Genomic DNA, 18,980 nt, shown 5'->3' on the forward strand with positions numbered 1-18,980 from the left:
CTCCTTGATGGTCTGCCCAGTCGTGGGGACCCTTTCTGTGGTGGGAACTCTTCTGGAGCCCCAGCAAGGCTGCTGCTGGGGAGAAGGGCCCCCAGGCCTGCCTGGAGGGATGCAGGGGGTGGCTAGCAAACCTCTTCCCAAGGCTTTGGGAGGGTTGCGGGTGCAGGAGGATCCCCTTCTCGCCTCCCCCCACTCTGCTGGAGCAGTGCATGGAGCAGGGGATATTCTCCCATGGGAGGAACATGGGGGTCCTGCCCCAGGAGAAGGGTCTCCCCCACCCCCATCCTGCCACTTTCCTGGAGTAGGAGCCCTCCTCAGGCTGTTTTTCGAGCAGTAAGAGTACCCCAGAATTGACCTCCTTTCTGTGGGCTCATCCTGCCGTTTACAAAGACTATTATTAACCCCTTTGATCTAGCGTGGGAATGGTGACCCAAGCTACTGCACATCTGTGTGCAGTGCAAGCAGCTGTCCCAGATGTCCTGGCCCAGTCCTGAATTTCAGGGCTGATGTCCCCAGAGAGGCCCCAATAAGGGGTGTTTTTTGCCCACATTTTGAAAATTGGTGTCCAATTTCTGCAGACTGCACCATGGCCTGAGCCGCCCCTCACTATCACAGGGGTCCTCAGCCGCTGACCTGCAGCAAGTGGGTCACAAAGGGGGACGGAGGGAAGGGATGACTCCCCCATAGGTTCCCTGGGGGCCTGGTGGGACCCTGCTGCGCCGCTCTGCACAGCAGTCTGCCCGCAGAAGTGCATTAAGGTGGCTTCATTACACAGCTTCCGGTTTCAGGGGTTTTAGTGGGCCTCAGAGCTGTGCAGTGGCCTGGGTTTGGGGTCCTCAAAGTACGTAACAGCGCACAATGATTTCTGTCGATGCTACTTCAACAACCTGTCAGCCACGCTGTAAGCGTGCCTCATTTCTCAGTCACCTGCCCAAGTTACTCGTTCCAGATAGAGCAGCATTTTGACCTGGGCTCTATTCGTTCCATTCCAGATGCAGCTTGCAAGGCTGAGGCTTGGATCTGGAGCAAGATCCACTGTTTTGGTGCGGTCAGATCTCCGGTTAGCTTCCAGTTCATTTTAACTGCGCTTTTTGTAACAGGTTTTGTGCGTGGAGAAAGGGACCTTGACAACACCTTTTTTTTTTAGATATAGAAAGTGCTTCATTTGCATGCATGCATGCTTAGAGAATGCATGCTTAATTTGCATATGTGGCTAACCTGTCCTCGTGCCCTGTTTGGGTCTCTGTGCGTGGAAATGACTGGTTTTAGTCTTAATCCTACACTGTTGATGATTGCAATTATGGCGCGCACAGAAGTGCACGCAGGCGGTTTTGAACATACACTGCTATGCCAAAGAAGGGAATATTAAAGGCCCTCCATTCCCACCCATTTCCCCAAGCCAAGACACTGTCTAAAGCTGTTTAACTGATGTTAATCCTGGAGCTGAGGTTGGCAAGCATTCACCGACAGCCCACTGATGAGCCCCTGAGTTGGTTTTTAAGTTCATTGCTGCTATCATGGATCTACCTGGTCAGCGAGGGGAAAGAATTTCACTGTAAAATTACTCGCTTTAAACCTGAGATGAATCAGCGCCACTGAAACATCTTTATCCCTTTGTACTGAAACAACCTGAAATCCTGCCACACCTGTCACATCTGGTAGCAAGCAAAGGCTTGTCCTCGCTTCGGTATTGTTGTTAAGCCGAGTATGCTCTGGAATTAGCTGGAAGAAAGCATGCCTGCGGGGCACGGCAAAAGCATAAGTTTACCTTCCTGGCATGTGCTGGGGCTTGAAGTTACAGAGGGACACAATAACTTCCCTGGTGAAGTAATGTGGTTTGTGTGTGTGCACGCACACCTCTTATTTAAATGTACTTTGGAGTTGATAATCTGGCAACATCGGGTATGGTGGAGCTTTTGTCGGGATTTGTTAAGTGGTGTTTGTGATGCACTTTGCCTTTGCACTGAAGAAATGCAAAACACAATTAGGAACAAGTTGTTCTGACTCTAATCTCCTAATAACTCTCCTCTGGCCTCTGTCTCTAGGACGCAAAATGCCTCTGCAAATGTTAGCTCAGCCTCACAGCAGGGCTGGGACAACTTTTTTTCTGTTTAACACTTCTTTTTAAAATAGGAAGTTGGGTTCTCCCCTGGGGAGGGTGGGGGTGGAGAAGGAACAAGGTCTGATTTCCTTGGAAATTTGGGATGTTTAATTGCAAAACTAGACATGTGCATGTGGTTTGGGATTTTAAACCTGTTTTTTCAACCAGCTGTTCTCTAATATTGTGGGGAGAAAGGTCAGGATTAAAGAGAATATCAGCCCTTGAAACGCAGGCTCCTCTTCTAGAGTAGGAACCATGTTTAATGGTGCCCATCATGCGATCTAGGAAAAGGAAGAAATGGTGCGGTCTCTGCATGAATCCCCCAGGGGTATTTGTTAGCTAGAATGTGACTCCGTGACTTGGATTTCAGCAAGGACACTGGGATTAACAGCCCTGTTGTTGTAAAAGGTATGACCAAAGAGGACCTTAAGTTCTCCAGAACTGGGTTTTATATCTTTCGGTGCTTTCCGCTGACGTACTCGCTCAATCCTGATTCAGAATTAAAAGAACGCCTGCTACCAAATAAACAGGACTGAGCTTTCTTTTGGAGGTCTCCTGCCTAAATCACAACCTGGTTCAATCAGGCTTAGTTCAAAGGCTGTGATCTTTAGTGAAAACACATATCTTTATTCAGCAATGCGAGATCACGGGGATAGTGGTAGGGCTGGGCATGCTCTTCTACAATCGTGCTGCAATGTGAATTAGCGCAGGGTGGCAGTGCAGAGGTGATGATGCTCCTTGGCCCTGCGAGGAAGTTAGGGCCCATGTGCTAGATTGGCAGGGAGAAGGTCTAGTATCAGCTTTCTGGGCTGGTGGAAAAGGACCAGGATCCAAAACTGCAGGAGAGAGTTTCTTCAGAGCAAGAAGATTTAATTTGGCATAAGGATGGGCCCAGGCCAGACCAGACCTTAAACCCCTTGTGCTTCATTGAGTTTCTGATGCAGGTACGAACTTCAGTTTGGGCTGTTTCTAGTTGAATCGGCTCTTGCAGGGTGTGGGGGAACCCTGGGCTTTGGTGCCTTCTCTACCAATCTTCCTGAAACTCTTCATTTACAAAAGTTGAGGCTTGACCTATAGAGACTGATTCTCGGTTTCCACCAATGAACCAGGATCTATCTGGTCTCGTCTTTCTCTGACAGTAACCGGTGCCAGATACTTCATAGGAAGGTGAAAGAAACCTGAAGTGAGCAACTCTGAATGACCTGTCCACCGAACCATAGGGTGGGAAGGGACACTGAGAGGCATCTCGTTCAGGGGTTGGCAACCGTTCACTAACAGTGGATTGAATGAAAACAGCTCGGTCCTAAAGCATGCCATAGCGTAGCTCCCGGCATGCCGTGCTCTGCCAGGCTTTTTGTTCTCCTGCCAGCCCTAAACCTTGGAGGTGGCTCCAGGGCTCCCCCAGCAGCCAGGGTGGGCTGGGAGGGGTTATATGCATCCCAAAACTGTGGATATCCACTTAAATGTCAAGTCCTTATTTGACTCTGGATGAATTCTTAGCTAGTCCAAATCCTGGCAGTTTTACAACTGCTTCTACAGGCTGATTGTGTTTCACAATAACAACAGCATTTCCTTCTTTTAAAAAAAATATCATTCTCAGTTCTTCTGATTAAGCAGGGACCCATATCACAAGAGCTGCTACTGCTGTAGTGATCACCAACCAGTAGCATGGCTGATCTTGAAGACAGCACCTAGAGTATCCTCTCACTTTACTGTAGCAGGGCTGGACTTTATGATTTCGCTCTGTCTACTCATTGGTAATCAATGTGTCTGACATATCCCAGATGCATATGGAGATAATGACTGATGAGCAGGGATCCAGGTTTTCTGTTTCCTATGGAAAAACACAGATTTACCCCTTTTAAAGGAGAAAAATGCAGATTTTCCCCTTTCAAGTGGGAAACCATGGGTTTCTCATTTTGCAAACAGCTCTCCACAGGCTGACAGAGTTCCTGCCTGCAACGAGTTTCTTGCAAAAATGGTGTGAAACCATACACTGTGTCTAGGGTGGCCATTCGTCTGGTTTTACAGAGGACAGCCCGGTTTTCTAGTCCTCTGTCCTCTATTGATATGAAACCGGATGCCTTTTATGTCCTCTATTTTTCACCACTCAGCACCCTCCCCCTGCGGTTGACACCACCGTGGCCGCCTACGGGAGCTCTGCACTCGGCCTGCCCCTGCCGCTGACACTGCCGCGGCTGCCTGCAGGAGCTCGCCGTGCCCCTCCAGCCTCGGGAGGCACACGATGTTCATGGCAGTGGAGACAGTTGCACTAAATGCAACTGTCCTCTATTCTTGAGGTACCTCAATGGCCATCCCAACCGTGTCTGGAGGGGGTAGGGCTGGGGCCTGGGAATCTGCGACCACCTAACTCAGCTCACCTCCTGCAGCCTTTGGGGTAAGTAGGGGCTGGTGAGGCTAGGGGGCTGGAGCCTGGGGGGCAACTGGGAGCCCCCTCTGGCAGGGTTGGGGACAGGGGGCCAGCAATGTCCTAGTCCCTGCATGGCCCCTAGGCTTGATTTTTGCGGGTTTCGGGGCCCATTGATTAGCCCTGCAGGGAAGGAGGGGAAGGGAAGCCTGGTGACAGTCAGGGCAAGTGGGATGGAGGACGGGATGGAGAGGAGGAGGAGGAAGGGAAGTGGCGGGGGGATGCAGCAGGTGGAGTCTGCCCCAGCCACCTTTTTAGCCCCTGCCAAATGGGAACTGCTGCCACCCACCCGCTGCCCAGATGCGAGTCCTCTCCCTGCTACCCGCTCCCACTGCTCCCAGATGCTCACTGCCCAGGTGGTGGCAGTGGGCGCATCAAAGCACTTAGCACCACGGGTCGGGCTGGGCTAGGGTGGTGCGTCCCAGCAGAGCGGCTCCACGTCCTGCAGCAGGGACCGGTGGCGGTGGCTCCGGACAGCGTGTGGGAGCTGGCTACGGTTGCCAACTCTATTTGAATCTTTTCCGGGAGGTTTCCAGAACGCCACCATGCCCGCAACACGTAACACAAACGTGCCCGCATGCTTGCGTATATCAGTTATGGATTACAGTGCATAGACTTTTTACGTCAGGTACCATTACATTTAAAAAACCCACTGGACTACTGTAAAAATTAGATTGAACATTTAATATTTATGTTAATGAATGCCCTATTATGTGTCTCCTGGGTGACTCTCAGCAGTCTCCTGGAGATTTATATCTAATTGCTGGAGACTCCAGTCCTGGAGGGTTGGCAGCCCTAAAGCTGGCTGGGGCCACAATGAGCCTGTAGCTGCCAAGGGCAGCTCTGCTTGGCCTCGATGCGCTGTGCTTCACCCGCTGCCGCCACCTGGACCCATTGGGGCAGCGAGCACTTGGGGGCAGGGGTTGCAGGGTGGGGACTGTGGTGGGCCACGGACTCGCATGGGGGCAGCGGGCGGGCAGCATAAGTTCCCACTTGGTGGGAGCTAGAAGGCAACTGGGACAGACTCATCTGGCCCTGTGCATGGCCCTTGCTATGTCCCCATCTTGTTCCTTCTCCTTCTCCTCATCCCCCTACCCTCCTCCCTCCCACCCACCCTGCCTGCTGCCAAGCTTCCCATGGCCGGGGGACTGCAGGAGCCCCGGGGCACCGGCACAGCATGGGGAGGCTGTGGCTTGGGAGTGAGGGGCAATGGCATGGGCAGGGGCAGGCCACTGGCATATCAAGGCTGCTCAGCACCAAATCAGGGTGGGAGGGGGGGAAGCTGCAGCTGGGCCTGTGTCCTGGTGTGCAAAGGGGGGCAGGGATTTTCCATGATTAAAAAACCCCCAAATATATAGATATTTAGAATTTATTTTATTATAATGATTGAGGCACTGGTAGGTTTGCAAATGGCTTTAAAATTGGAAATATATCAATAAAACATTGCATTCAGCTGGTACCTGTATATATAGTGGTGTTTCATATGAGCTGGACCTGTGTCCTGGTGTGCAAAGGGGGGCAGGGATTTTCCATGATTAAAAAACCCCCAAATATATAGATATTTAGAATTTATTTTATTATAATGATTGAGGCACTGGTAGGTTTGCAAATGGCTTTAAAATTGGAAATATATCAATAAAACATTGCATTCAGCTGGTACCTGTATATATAGTGGTGTTTCATATGAATCATGGAAAAATGTGGATTTTATGAGGTTTTTATCGGAGAATTTTGGATTTTTTAACAGAGAAAACCAGGATCCCTGCTGACGAGATTAATTCAGGATACAGCTGTTTTCTAACGGGAGGCAACTTCAGTGATAGCTGTAGCTTTCTGGTCTTTCACAAGTGAGGTACTTTGGAGAAGACCTTGGTGCTGTTAATACTTATTACACTATAATATGATACAGTACAATACAATACAATAGCTGGGGTCGTCTTCTGGGATCAGAACCCCAATAGGCTTCTTGCTGTATTTGAGACACCCTCAGTCCCAACCCCTTCTTCTTTGTGTTGTTCATTTGTTGCCCTCAATTCAAACTATAAAGTAAATGTTTGGGGTAAGGCCCAGGACTCGGGGGCAGCAGCCTCAAGCCCACTTCCATGTTGTTATGAGACTGATGGACTCATGTCACTCTAGTCATTTGTTGCTGAGGTGAAAGTCTCAGATTCCCATTGTTGTGGGTTGAAAGCTAACCAACGGCAAAGCCGGCTGATACGGGATGCATCCTTTATCTGTGTCTCATCCTTATGGGTTTTGCATGTCATTCTGGGCTCTTAAACCATTCAGCCTGCATGTGGCCCCAGCTGCCATGCCAAGGAAGGACAGCGTTTACACAAGGAGCTAAATTTTCCCTTTTTGTTTGTTTTAACTTGAGCGCGGGCAAGCGTCCAGGTTATGACAGGCAATTAAAGGCTTTGGCCCTTGCCTTGGTCTCTTGGCTTGAGCTGTTGCATTTGGAGTTGGGATCTGCATTCTTGCACGACGAAAGAAACTTTGTTCAGAACGGTAATACGTTCTTGCTGTGTGTTCCCAAGCCAGATTCGACCCCTGCCTTCAGGGGACCAGCAAAGAGCTGAAGATAATAGAGATATTTTGTTAAACCTGGCAGTGCTGTCTGTGATGGACCTCTTTGCACTCTCCATCTGCTTGTAATACAGTGCTGCTGGTCAGCCAAGGCATCATGCTAGGGAACTCTACCTACCTCCTCCCACTCCCTGATTAGCAGCAATTAGCTACGGCACGTGCTTGACAGCTGTGTCATGGTTATGGAGACTGGAAATCCAGATGAAGGCCCAGATACTTCTGCAGAGAGCCCCACTTATCTTGACTTGCTTGGGTTCCTCCAAATACAGTGGAGTCTTCCATGTGCTGTAGACGCCTCTGCCAACTACTGGGATGGGAAGAACCGACGTCATCACAACCGTGGGATGTAATTTTCCCTCATCATCAGTTTGACTTATAATATCGATCAGGCCTTTGGGGAGCTTTTGTGAAAGATGACATGTAATTTAGATGAAGACAGGACAAAGCATTCTCTGGCCACTAGAAGGTTTTTTCCTTTGACACGCCAGACAACAAAATTCCTTCTCCCCTTGCCAACTGCACGATTATCATTGCTAAAGAGAAGAAAGATGACGTCCTGCCATACACTTCATTGTAGGGAGTGGACTCTCGGCTGTGCTTCCTCTGTTCCTTCTTCCATCCTCCCATCCTGTGCATTTTGTTAGCCAACAAGGAATTGGTGTTGGATACCACTCGGTAGGATATATCCGTGTCTTACTGTGTACATGCAGGCCCTCCCGTCACTGCTCTTTGCTCAGACACGTTTAATCAGGACAGATCTAATTAACAGCCTCCTGCCTTCCAAGACCGTTTCTGTTTACGGGTCTGGTTAGGCATGTTGGGTAATGAAGCTGTGCACAGGTCATGAGCACGGGGGATGAGAGAGGTAAGGGCCAGTGCTTTCCTCTGTAATGAAGTTACTGTTTCTGGCGACTCTGGTTCGTGGGAGGGGATTTTTTTTGGATTTGTACCTTCTGGCAGTGTGGATAACAAGTGGCTCCTTTTGTTCCTCTAGTTTTCAGTTGGATGCCCCCCAACCTATCATTTAATCTGAGGTTGCATGGGATTTGTCATTCAAAATGGTCAAGGTTTATTACACCACTCAGTCGATAAGAGAATCCCTTTCACATGATACCTGTAAAAACCTAGGCGTGCACAGGACCTCCTAGGTCATCGAGCCCATTCCCTTGCTATTGAGGGAACCAAGTTTCATAATCTCTTTCATCAACTACCTAGGGTCTTGGCCCTGCTGCTCCTGAAGGGACCTCTGGAATATCAACAATTAGAAATGATCTTCTAATTTGCAACCTACATTTTAGTTGTTCCTTGTTTAACCCATTTGTTCTTAAATAGTTAATTTCTTTGCCCAGGATTTATCCCCAATATGTGTCTCATGACTCGGTGATCATGCTTCTTTTCAGCCTTCCTTTCTTTAGGCTGAACAAGCCAAGTTTTTCTGGTCTTCTCTCATAAGATCCTCTCTACTCCCCTAATTATCCTGGTAGCTCTTTTATGCACCTGCTCCCATTTGAATTCATCCTTCCTGAAATGGGTCGTCGTCGTCATCTTCTCGTGTTCTTATCGTACACTAGTTGTTTTCCCAGGATCATGCACAAGAGATGGCTCTTTCCATTGCTGCAGCAAGGTCCTCCTTCATGCAGGTCTCGCCGTGAAGTTGGCAAACGGGCATGTGTTCTGTAGCCAACATTTCACCGCACTTGCATACACTCGTGTCATTAGAGTAGCCTCATTTGATCATACTTGTTTTTGATCTTCCGGTTTGCATGGGCAGGTGATTCTGGCTTTGCCATGGTGGCCAATGTAGATCCACCCTTCTTGAAGGTCCTCCTGGGGTTTCAGGTCCATTTCAGATTGCAATCAATACCCGATTGCATGTAATGTTTCCTTCCATAACCTCAGTCGCACCCTGTCAGCCATTGTGTTCAACGCTGGTCACAAAACTCTTCTGCATTTTAAGCTGTTTAATTACTTCTCTGTGACCATAGAGTGGATGCCCGGGTCTTTGATTTGCTATGATCTTTCTTTTTGTCTTGGTACCTTTCTGATATCAGGTGGTGCAATACCAGCGGCTGTCTTTTGGTGCTGGCTTTAGACATCTTGTTATTTCACAATAGTTATAGTTTAGAACTGGGTCTATTTTCTTGGCATGAATTGATCATTCCCATCCCAGACAGCAGTGGAGTAACACAATAGCAGTGGTTCATAATCTAGCTGAGTTTGCTCCCCGCTTTGAGGAGACCAACTTTTGAAGTATATTGTTGCAGGCACTGACTTTCCCTTTCATCTTCTCTACATATGCTTTTAAGGTAAGTGTTCAGTCCAGTGTAACCCCCAAGTGCACAGGGTTTGGGTGATTAGTCAGTGGGTTTCCATCCCAGATGATGTTTAATTTCTACTTGGTTTCTCTCTGGCATAGGTGAAAAGTTGTGACCTGCGTCTTGGTTGGGCTGGTGTGAAGCTGGTTCTTATTGTAGTAATCTGAGAGGTTGCTCGGTGCACATGTCAGTCTGTTCTTGACAGTGGTGAAGTCCTTCTCTTGCGATGTGATGTGTAGATCATCAATATATATGAAGCTCCTTATATTAGTCTGTATGGGTTGATCATTGGCATATGTGTTAAAAAAGGGTTGGTGCTAGCATGTGACCCTTTGGGAGGCCTTTTCATTGTCATCTACAGCAGCTCTGTTTCTTGCACAGTTCTACATAAAAATGTCTATTCTCCAAAAGAGATCAGAGGAGCTGCACTATGTGGTAGTTGGGCGTCATGCAATAGGCTTTGGCAAGCAGGCTTCCATGGTTGACTGTGTCATATGCTGCTGATAGGTCTACAAATACAGCACCTGTTATCATCCCTTTCTCTAATCCGTCTTCTATATGAGTCATTAGACTGGAACAGCTCATTCCAGATGGTCTCACCAGTATCTCGAATAAGTTATATGAACATAAGACTTATCTCTCCTGTAACTTCCAACATCTAAGGATCTTAAAATGCTTCCCCAATGTCTACAAATCTAGTTTGTTAGAACAAGACCCACTATATCCTATTCTGTATATGGAAAAATAGAGATGCTGATGTATCCAAGGACACGTAGGAAGCTAATGGAGGATTTTCAAAGGCATTTAGGAGCTGAATGGGGTTTCCAAAAGCACCTGAAGCACATACCTTTTGGCAATCTGACCTTCTGATATTATAACTGGGAATTGAACCCAGGCATCCTGACTCCCAGACCTGTCTCCTGAATAGGACCAACCATCCCCTTTCTGTGATCTCTGCCATTAGTTTTTCTTCTGTCTGATGCCAAAAATGTAAAACAAGCAGTCTTAGTGCAGCTGGAGTATTTGCTTGAGTGTTTTTTGTTTTTTGGGTTTTGTTGTTTTTTGTTTTTTTTTTTTTTACTGAGGTCCCAGGGCCTGATTTGCCCCACTGGATCCCCAAATTCCTGATTTGTTTATCCCACATTGCAGTCCCTTTTACTTCTGTTATCCTTTTGCTCCCTTCCCACTCTCCCTCTCCAAAATGTGTGCTCTAAGAGATTAAGGGACAGTTTCACAATGATGCTGGCTCATGCAGTCTGCAACCTGCAATCACGAAGAGGTCAAGGTACCTGCCTTTTCCATCCTTATGGAGCTGAATGGTCCTAGCAGACTGCAGGACTGAGCATGCATGACTTGTCCCAATGCCAGCTGAAGCCTGTGGAAATGCATTCAGTGGATGGTGGATCAGATCAATCTGGAACCCAGTTTTGCTCCTGCAGTGGCTGCCTCTAGAGGACTGTTCGAAGGCATTTGGAGTAAGACTGAAATACAGCCAGTGCTTTACATCCCACCCCTAATGCTACATTACAAGAAGTTTGGTGTCTCCTATATCAATTTCCAGACCCATGGAGAGCCCCAATGGCTGGGTGATGGCCTTGCATGCTGCATTGCACCAGTGTGCAGGGTCATCCTGCCCCCGGATCTGGTGCATGAGGTCAGGGTGATGTGTGAACTTGTTCCATACCTGGATCTGGTTGACTGGATCCAGCTCCCAGACCAACCCCATGCTACTTTTTTGTCCTATGGGGCACCACTGCCCTGAATCAAATAATACTTGAGTGTCTCTCCTCATACTGTTCCCCTCATTGACCTCCTTTCCACTGTCCTGAGTATCTTTAAAGGTTGACTACAATCTGTGACTGAAGCTTTCGGCTTGATCAGCTATGTAACTGCTTGGACCATGAAGAAATAGAACAGAGTCTCAATATCTTGCTTTAAACAGATAGGAAGGGCAAGGCTGAACTCTTCAATTAGTTTTTTGCCTCTGTATTCCTGGACACGTATCAAGACAAATCTCCCAATTGCATTATAGACAGGCACAGGAGGAACACCAGCCCATCAGCGGTCAGCACTGACCTAGAAAAGGGACACTTGGAGGGGCTGAATGTGTTTAAGTCAGCAGGCCCGGATGATCTTCATCCAAGGGTGCTGAAGAAACTGGCCAGTGTCATAGCAGAGCCACTGACATGGCACTCTTGGTGCTCAGGTCAGGTCCCGGAGGACTGGAAAGGGGCCAATGTGGTCCCTATTTTCAAGAAGGGGAGGAAGGAGGATCCAGGTAACTATACACTGGTTAGTCTCACCCCTATCTTTGGGAAAACCTTTGAAAAAATTATCAAGGATCACATTTGTGGGAATCCAGCAGGACAAATAGTGCTGAAGGGCAACCAGCACAGGTTCATAGCAGGTAGATCCTGCCTGACTAACGGTGTTTCTTTTTATGACCAGATCACAAAATGCTTAAGTGCAGGCGTCGAGGTAGATGTCATGAGCTTGGATTTTAAGAAGGCTTTGATACAGTATCTCATCCTATTCTCATAAACAAACCGAGCGGCGGTGACATAGATGATTACATGGTCAGGCGGGTGGCAAATTGGCTTACGGGTCACACCCAGAGAGTGGTGGTGGACGGGTCGTTATCAACCTGGAAAGATGTGGGCAGGGGGGTCCCCCAAGGCTCAGTCCTTGGATCTGTGCTATTCAATGTCTTCATCAGCACCTTGAATGAGGGATGGAGAGCACTCTGTCCAAATTCATGGATGACATGAAATTATGGGCTACAGTAAACACACTAGTGGGAAGTGATCGAATCCAGGTGAACCTGAACTGGTTGGAAAAGTGGGCAGAAAAGAATAGGATGCAGTTCAACAAAGACAAGTGCAAGGTGCTGCATCTAGGGAGAAGAAATCACCAGCATGCTTACAGGCTGGGGGAGGACCTTCTCAGCAGCACAGCAGCGGAAAGGGATCTTGGAACCATAGTTGACTCCAACATGAACATGAGCCGCCAACGTGATGAAGTAATCGGTAAAGCTAACCGCGCTTTATCATGCATTAGCAGGAGCATCACGCACTGGTCCAGGGAGGTGATACTTCCCCTCTATGCGGTGTTGGCAAGGCCACAGTTGGAGTACTGCATCTAGTTCTGGGCACCGCACTTCAAGAGGGATGAGGATGACCTTGAGCGGGTCCAGAGAAGGGCTACTCGTATGGTTACGAGGCTATCGGAGGTTGGGGGCTGTGGTCTGCCACAGAAAGCAGGGGCCTTTGGTCTCACTGGCCATAGCCATCGGTGGCAAGCTTGGCTCACTGATGTGGCCATCCTCAGACCGCCGCTGCAGCCAGATCCCTGCTCCTGGACTCCTGCTGCCACCAGGCCCCCCACCCCTAGACCCCTTGCCGTCTCCAGACCTGCTGCTACTATGGTGGCCAAGAAAGCCGCCCCCATGTCTCAGGCCAGATCGGGCCTTTGAGGAGCACCATGGTCTGGATCCGGTCAGGAGCCATAGGTGAGTTTGAGATCCTTGTTCTAGGAGATTGACCCAAGGTCAAACAGGCAGTTGAGTCTGGAGTCAAGAAAGAACAGACTCTCAATTGCTTGTTTAAACTACTAGCAAATATTCTCCATGCAAACGTGACGCGTTTTAGACTGATACATGTAGAGCAGTGGTTCTCAACCTTTTCAGACTCGAGGCAGGAACCCCTGCTTAGACTTGGGCAGACTCAGGAAAATGCCATCTCTTCGCTCGTTTCTTGATTTATACAAAGAGAAGTCATTGTTTTGCAAAGAAAGCCCACAGCAAAGCAGAAAGGTTTTGATACTGTGGATTCCTGTTTAAAATCTCTGGGCTTTTCTTGCAAATCATGTGTAGGCATTTGCACACCTAGTATTGCGTGGCACCCCACAACACCCTTAAAAGGATCTCAAGGCATCCCAGGGTGTCGTGCCATCCTAGCTGAGAATTGCTGGTTTAGAGACTTGGTGCAGAGCAGGCCGGGTTAGCCTGCAAGATGATTCACTTAAAAGTCCTGTATTTGCTGGGGGAGTAGGAGCGGGGTGTCACCATCTCTTTCACCATCCTTTGAAATCATCATTCAGAAATCAGTTCCCCAGCCTAATGGACCCAGCCCTTGGGAAATGCTCCCATAGCCTAATTTGCCTTTTCAGTGATGCCGGGGGAAGCACCAGGCTGCATCTGGACAGCTTCGTTCTGTGCTTGCAAGTGCACTCGGCGTTTCTAGAGCCAGTGAAGATTTTAAATCAAAATTTGGGCTGCAGCAAGTCTAGGCACCAGCCAGCTACACCGTGTGTTGGAAATGTCACCACCGCTGAGGGCCCAAATCTGTTTAAAGAGATTTGTAAATGCCCCCTCAATACCAGAAGCAGCTGGAGTGAAGCTTGCAATGGAAAAACTGCCATGTTTACCTCCCAGGGTTTCTGCCGCAGCCAGCCATCAATTAGCTCTGTCCCTCTGCGTTCAGGATCCTAAAAGGCAATTTTAAGCCAGCCCCAGTATATACAGTGCCTCCACGTGCACTTTTTTCAGGGTAAAAGACAAGCTGTGTTTCTTTATTGCTGCCGTAGATGAAGTCTTTACTAACTCCATGCGTGCGTGCTCTGGGCAAGGACTCCCCAGCCCAAATTGCCGAAGACATTTGCTGCTGTTATGGTTAGGAATAGTCAAACCAGGGAGACAGATCAGCTCATAAATGCTCTACAGCTGAGCTGGCACCTCTTTATTTTTGGATGGTCCCTGTAATTCAGATTGCTAGAACGTCGTGCCCAAAGACTCCAGTGTGCATGTGTTTTAGTTTTTTCTAACCTACGAAAACTGAACCAAAATGAGCCTTTCAAAATGTGTATTTCCCTCTTTTCTCCTTGGTTCCTGTTTCCATTTCCACTCTGAAGGTGCCATGCAAACTTGGTGGGAGAGGAGAGAAAAGTTGGTTGCTTTTTTAAAAATTTTCTCATGAGGAAAGTGGTCCTGAAAGGTGTGCGTTCATCTGTTTTGGGTGAGTCCTTGGAAAACTTGAAGTCCTGTCCAGCCAAAGCAGTTGAGAGGGAAGAGGATGTTTGTTAATTTTAACCTTGTCTCTGGGTGACCCCTTTTAAACTCCAAGCGCTGCCTAGCATTTTGAAGAAAGGAAACTGTTAAAGACTCAACACCTTTGTTCTTTCAGTTAAGGTCTGAAAACTAACTCTCTCGGCCCTACTCTCCCTGCTCCCCTTACAAAGGTAGGGAAGGCCAACAGGTGATGTTCTGGATAACTTCAAGATAAGAAATGGTTTTTTTACCATAGTAAAAATTGCCCTTAAAATGTGCTTCATTCAAAAGCTTGTCTAAGTCTATCCCAACCATGGAGGTGGTCCAATAAAAGATATCCCCAGTTGGGCCATCATGGCTATAATGTCCCTTCAGTATTACCTTTGTTATAAGGCTTTTCTAACCTATATATAAACACTATCACTATAGAACAGCAAGTCTCCCCCACCCCAAACTCTCTGCCCTCTCAACCTTGTAACGAGGCACGGAAGTCATCTGTTTAAGCCTTTATTATGTATTATTAATGATCATCTTTATTATGGTCATGGCAAAGGACTCGCCAAAAATGAGGTAGCGCACAAAAAGGGATGGAGACAGGCAGTCACTACCCGCAAGACACTGCGGTCTAAATGGATAAGACGGATACGGGATGGAGGGAGGAGAGAACATGCAGGGAGGCAAAGTAAACTGTGATGTGGCAGCAAACGCCAAGTGAATTCAAGATATTTTGGGGAGGATGGAGTCTACTTAGGAGGGGATAAGGAAACCAGCAAGGAAGGGAAGGTAGAGGACGATGAGGCGGGTGTGGAGAGAAGACGCAGTGAAGAGCGGGAAGGTGGGGTTGGAGAAAACAGCCAATTCCTGTCAGAGCCGTGAGAAGTCGCCTGCTTTGTCTGCGTGCTTCTCCCACTTGGATGCTTCCTCCCCACAGTATTTTCCAGGAAGGGCAAGCCCCACGAGAGTCCAAGTTGCCTGACGCAGGCAGGGGCGTCCCTTGCACGGTTCTGATTCTGCGCAGGGGACGCGTGGAGGAAGGGTGGCCCGCTCTGGGCCCTACTTTGCTCCCAGATCAATACAGACGTTTTTGTTTGCCACTTCTGTAACTGCTTCTACTGGGGCCGGAGGATATCGCACATCATTGCAAGCAGGGTAATGATCGGGCCGTTTTCTCCTTTCTCCCTCCATCCATTTATATCTTGCTCATTTTTTCCTTTTCACTCTCCTGTGACTGTTCATTCTTAGGCTTTATGGCTACAGATCCAACTAAATTGATGTTAGCCAGTTGTAAAGGACTTGAATAGATGTCCAAGTTCTAACTGGAGAAATGCATTTTAGGAATCGCATTAATATTTCTTTTTTTTTTTTTTTCTTTCAGTTTTGTCACCATGAGCCTCTTACTGTGCCTTGAATTCATCTGCATTTTCCTGTTCTGCCAAGGTACATTTTAACATTATCTTTTCACCCCAGTGGGACTCAGGGTCTGACTTCAGCAGGGGCATCGGGGTCTAAATTGGTTTCTCATTCCAAGGCTAAGTTAAAAAACAAAATTCACTGACGCCAATTTAAAGTTTCCACCCAAATAAATGAGATCGGATTACGGAAGAATGTGAAGTTGTGCTTTTGGAGAGACACGCCTATATATCTTTCCTATGTGATATGACTTGCCTTCCAGAAGAAGCAACTAAGATGTGTGAATGAGGTCAAACTATTTTCCAGCTATTCCTCTTCAGAGTTTGGCAGTAGATCCAACGTGCAGGAAAGAGGCAGTCGGTTGTGAATGGGCTCCATGTAGGAGCCAGGCCTTCTAAGTCTTATTACCTGGTATAATATTGAGCATTGCCAGTTCTCCCATCAGCTCAAGTAGGATTTGAAATGACAGGTGCTACACCTTGTACAAAGTGATGGCAAGATGAGGTTTTAGGCAGAGATGTTCCTTGACTTTATTATTCAACCCTGTTCAAATGAAGGCCCCAGTGCATGCTGGAACAAGCGTTTGGTGTGTTGGTTCTCCGGGGTATGAGCATATCCAGTGAAATCGGCTGTTGTTTTAATATGAAGTCATACAGCCTGACCTAACAGTTATTACAGTCAGTGGAAAGACTCCCTGGGGTGAGGTCTTCAAGAAGGATGGCACATCAGCTGTCCCATGGAAAGGTGAGACTGGGATGGTGGGACCTTGGTGTAAATGGCTTAAAAGAAAGGTCTCGTCCTGGTGATAGTAAACTGAACGTCCCAGTCAGGTTCGGACTTGAGGAGCTAACTCTACGTACACGTTGGTTTACATCAGATAGGATCTGGCCCCAGAGTCGGAAGCTGCAACACTACCGAAGGCATTTGCAGTCACGACGCCTCTAAATACCACTGAAGAAAACATTTAAGTATTATAACTTGAAGCAAGGGCAGGCCACTGGCAGGTTTACAGTTGCTAACATACAGTAAGTCCCCCATGCTGTGAAATGTCCAATTGTCACCCCTGCATTATGGCTGCCCCAGCAGGTGTCTCAGAAATGCCAATTTTCATTATAGCATTTATTATTTAAGTGCAGGTCCCAGCTTGGTCCCGGTGAGAAGTGCTTTTGACTTTCTGAATCCTTTTCCGTGGTGGGGCTGGGTGGAGTTTTCTTTTAGTAGCTTTCCTGGTCCTCTTGCCTGTTAATTAGTATTTTTTTTGTGTAAAACAAGTCACTTTCTGGTGACGCTTTGCACCTTCCATGCATAAAAAGGAAGAAGGCTTGAGACACGACAATCCAAGGTGACACAAAGCTGCGAGGGAGTGATAATCAGAATCTGCCAAAAATCTCCCTGAAGCTGCATGGTCAGTCGTCTTAACATGACTGTTCCCGAGTCGAGTTGCAGAGCGTGCCTGGTGTGAGCGAGTCCAGCAGTAACAGTTTCTACAGCTGCATACAATCTTTAGCAGCTCTAGGAGGGCCGGTCAGCTGGAATAACAAATTAGACTCTGCTTTCATGTGCTGGAGACGCAGCAAGTGCTTTTACGGTTACTGCAAGATTTCATTTAACTTTATTGCCACTTTTTTCAAGTCTAAGGATTTAAAAGAACCGCACGATTGGAGTAAAAGAAGTATGTTATGGACTGGAGAGACCGGGTTGAAATTTTTCTACTGAAAATCTTTTATTGGGAGAAACTTCCTTCCCTCCCCCCCCAAATTTTGGTTTCAGTAGTAAATTTGTTTTTCTTTTTTAAACTTGAGGTCTGGGCATTTTTTTTTTTTTCTAAAGATTTTGCTTCAAAACCCATCTAATTTTTGGCAAAAATTTTGGGTATTCAGATTTTTGTTGGAAAAAATCTTTTAACCAATCCTTGTTCCAGATCCAACCCTGTGCGTATTTGTACACATGTTGGCACCGCAGTGCTGGGCGCTTTTAAAAGCATGCGGCACTGCAGTGCACGCAGTTGTATAAGCAGTGAAATGTGCATCGGCGCTGAGAAAATGGCAGTGGCACGCTTTTGAACTAAAACACATCGGAGGTGCTTTAGTTCAAAGTGCACCACCACCATTTTTTTGCACACTGACGTGCATTTCACCGCTTACACAACTGCACAGTGCACACCAGCTCGCGTGCAGAGCAGCTTCAACTAATCGAGTCTGCTCCGACCCACTGGATCTCCAGCATGTTGCGGGACAGAAAGGTATGTGTATAAATGTGAGTGCAGTGACTGGAGAGGCTGCTCCATCCATTGGATTAGTAATGTAACAGCGCAGCATTCTCTATAGGTTTGCCCACACTAAAAATACTTTACTGGCCTATCTATACCAGTGCTGTGCTGGCCTAGCTTCTAGTGTGGAAGAACTTATCTTGGCAAAAATGCACTTTGCAGCTATGGGCTAAATGCCACTCGGGCAAAATCAGCTATACCAGCAGAAGCTCAGTTTTGCATGTATAACCATGTCTACACTAGGGCTTTTGCTATTAAGCAGTAATTGAAAAAGTGGTTTAAACAACTGGTTCAAAATATCACAGATCTGCAGCATTTATCTATAAATGCTGCATGTTAAAACTTGGCCCGGTTGCATTGCCACGTACCAGTCTGATGCAAGTAAACCCTATCGCTTCCTAGTGCTTCCAAGCCAATGGGTGTCAATAAAATCCACTTGCCATTTCTAGTCTGGGATTGTAAGACACAGTCCAAGGCTCAGGCCTCTCATCTGATGCACTGTTTTGAGACCTGATGCCAAATCTTCATCCGAGACCTGAGCCAACCTTCCTGGTCACACTCTTATAGCCACTATGAAGAGGGGAGTATGGATATTACAGATCTTTGGTATAAAATGAGTCCTGAAAGTCGTCAGCTCCTCTCTCATCTTTCCTCTTCTTGTGGGTGTGAGGTTTGTCAGCATTTTCAGGTGAGACAGAAGGCATCCTGCTCTTGCCCACCTGTACGCCCTTCTCAAATGTGGGGATGATTATCTCTCCTCTGCTCATAAAGCAGCACCCTTTTAAGTAAGGCTGTTCCCTTTGTCCTACAGGGATTCCTCAGCTCCC

General features: G+C 47.5%; 1 protein-coding gene across 2 annotated transcripts in view; it reads left to right on the plus strand.

The window, feature by feature from the left end:
• VWA2 (von Willebrand factor A domain containing 2) overlaps positions 1 to 18,980 on the plus strand; it is a 56,628-nt gene that overhangs the window by 6,765 nt on the left and 30,883 nt on the right. For both annotated transcript variants that reach the window (XM_006035939.2, XM_025192145.1), the window contains exon 2: positions 15,850 to 15,911. In XM_006035939.2, coding sequence (XP_006036001.1) covers positions 15,860 to 15,911 — 52 coding nt within the window. In that variant the 5' untranslated portion in view covers positions 15,850 to 15,859. The remainder of the gene's footprint in view (positions 1 to 15,849; positions 15,912 to 18,980) is intronic.

This window comes from Alligator sinensis, unplaced genomic scaffold (assembly GCF_000455745.1).
Source record: "Alligator sinensis unplaced genomic scaffold, ASM45574v1 scaffold1026_1, whole genome shotgun sequence".
Lineage (NCBI taxonomy): Eukaryota > Metazoa > Chordata > Crocodylia > Alligatoridae > Alligator > Alligator sinensis.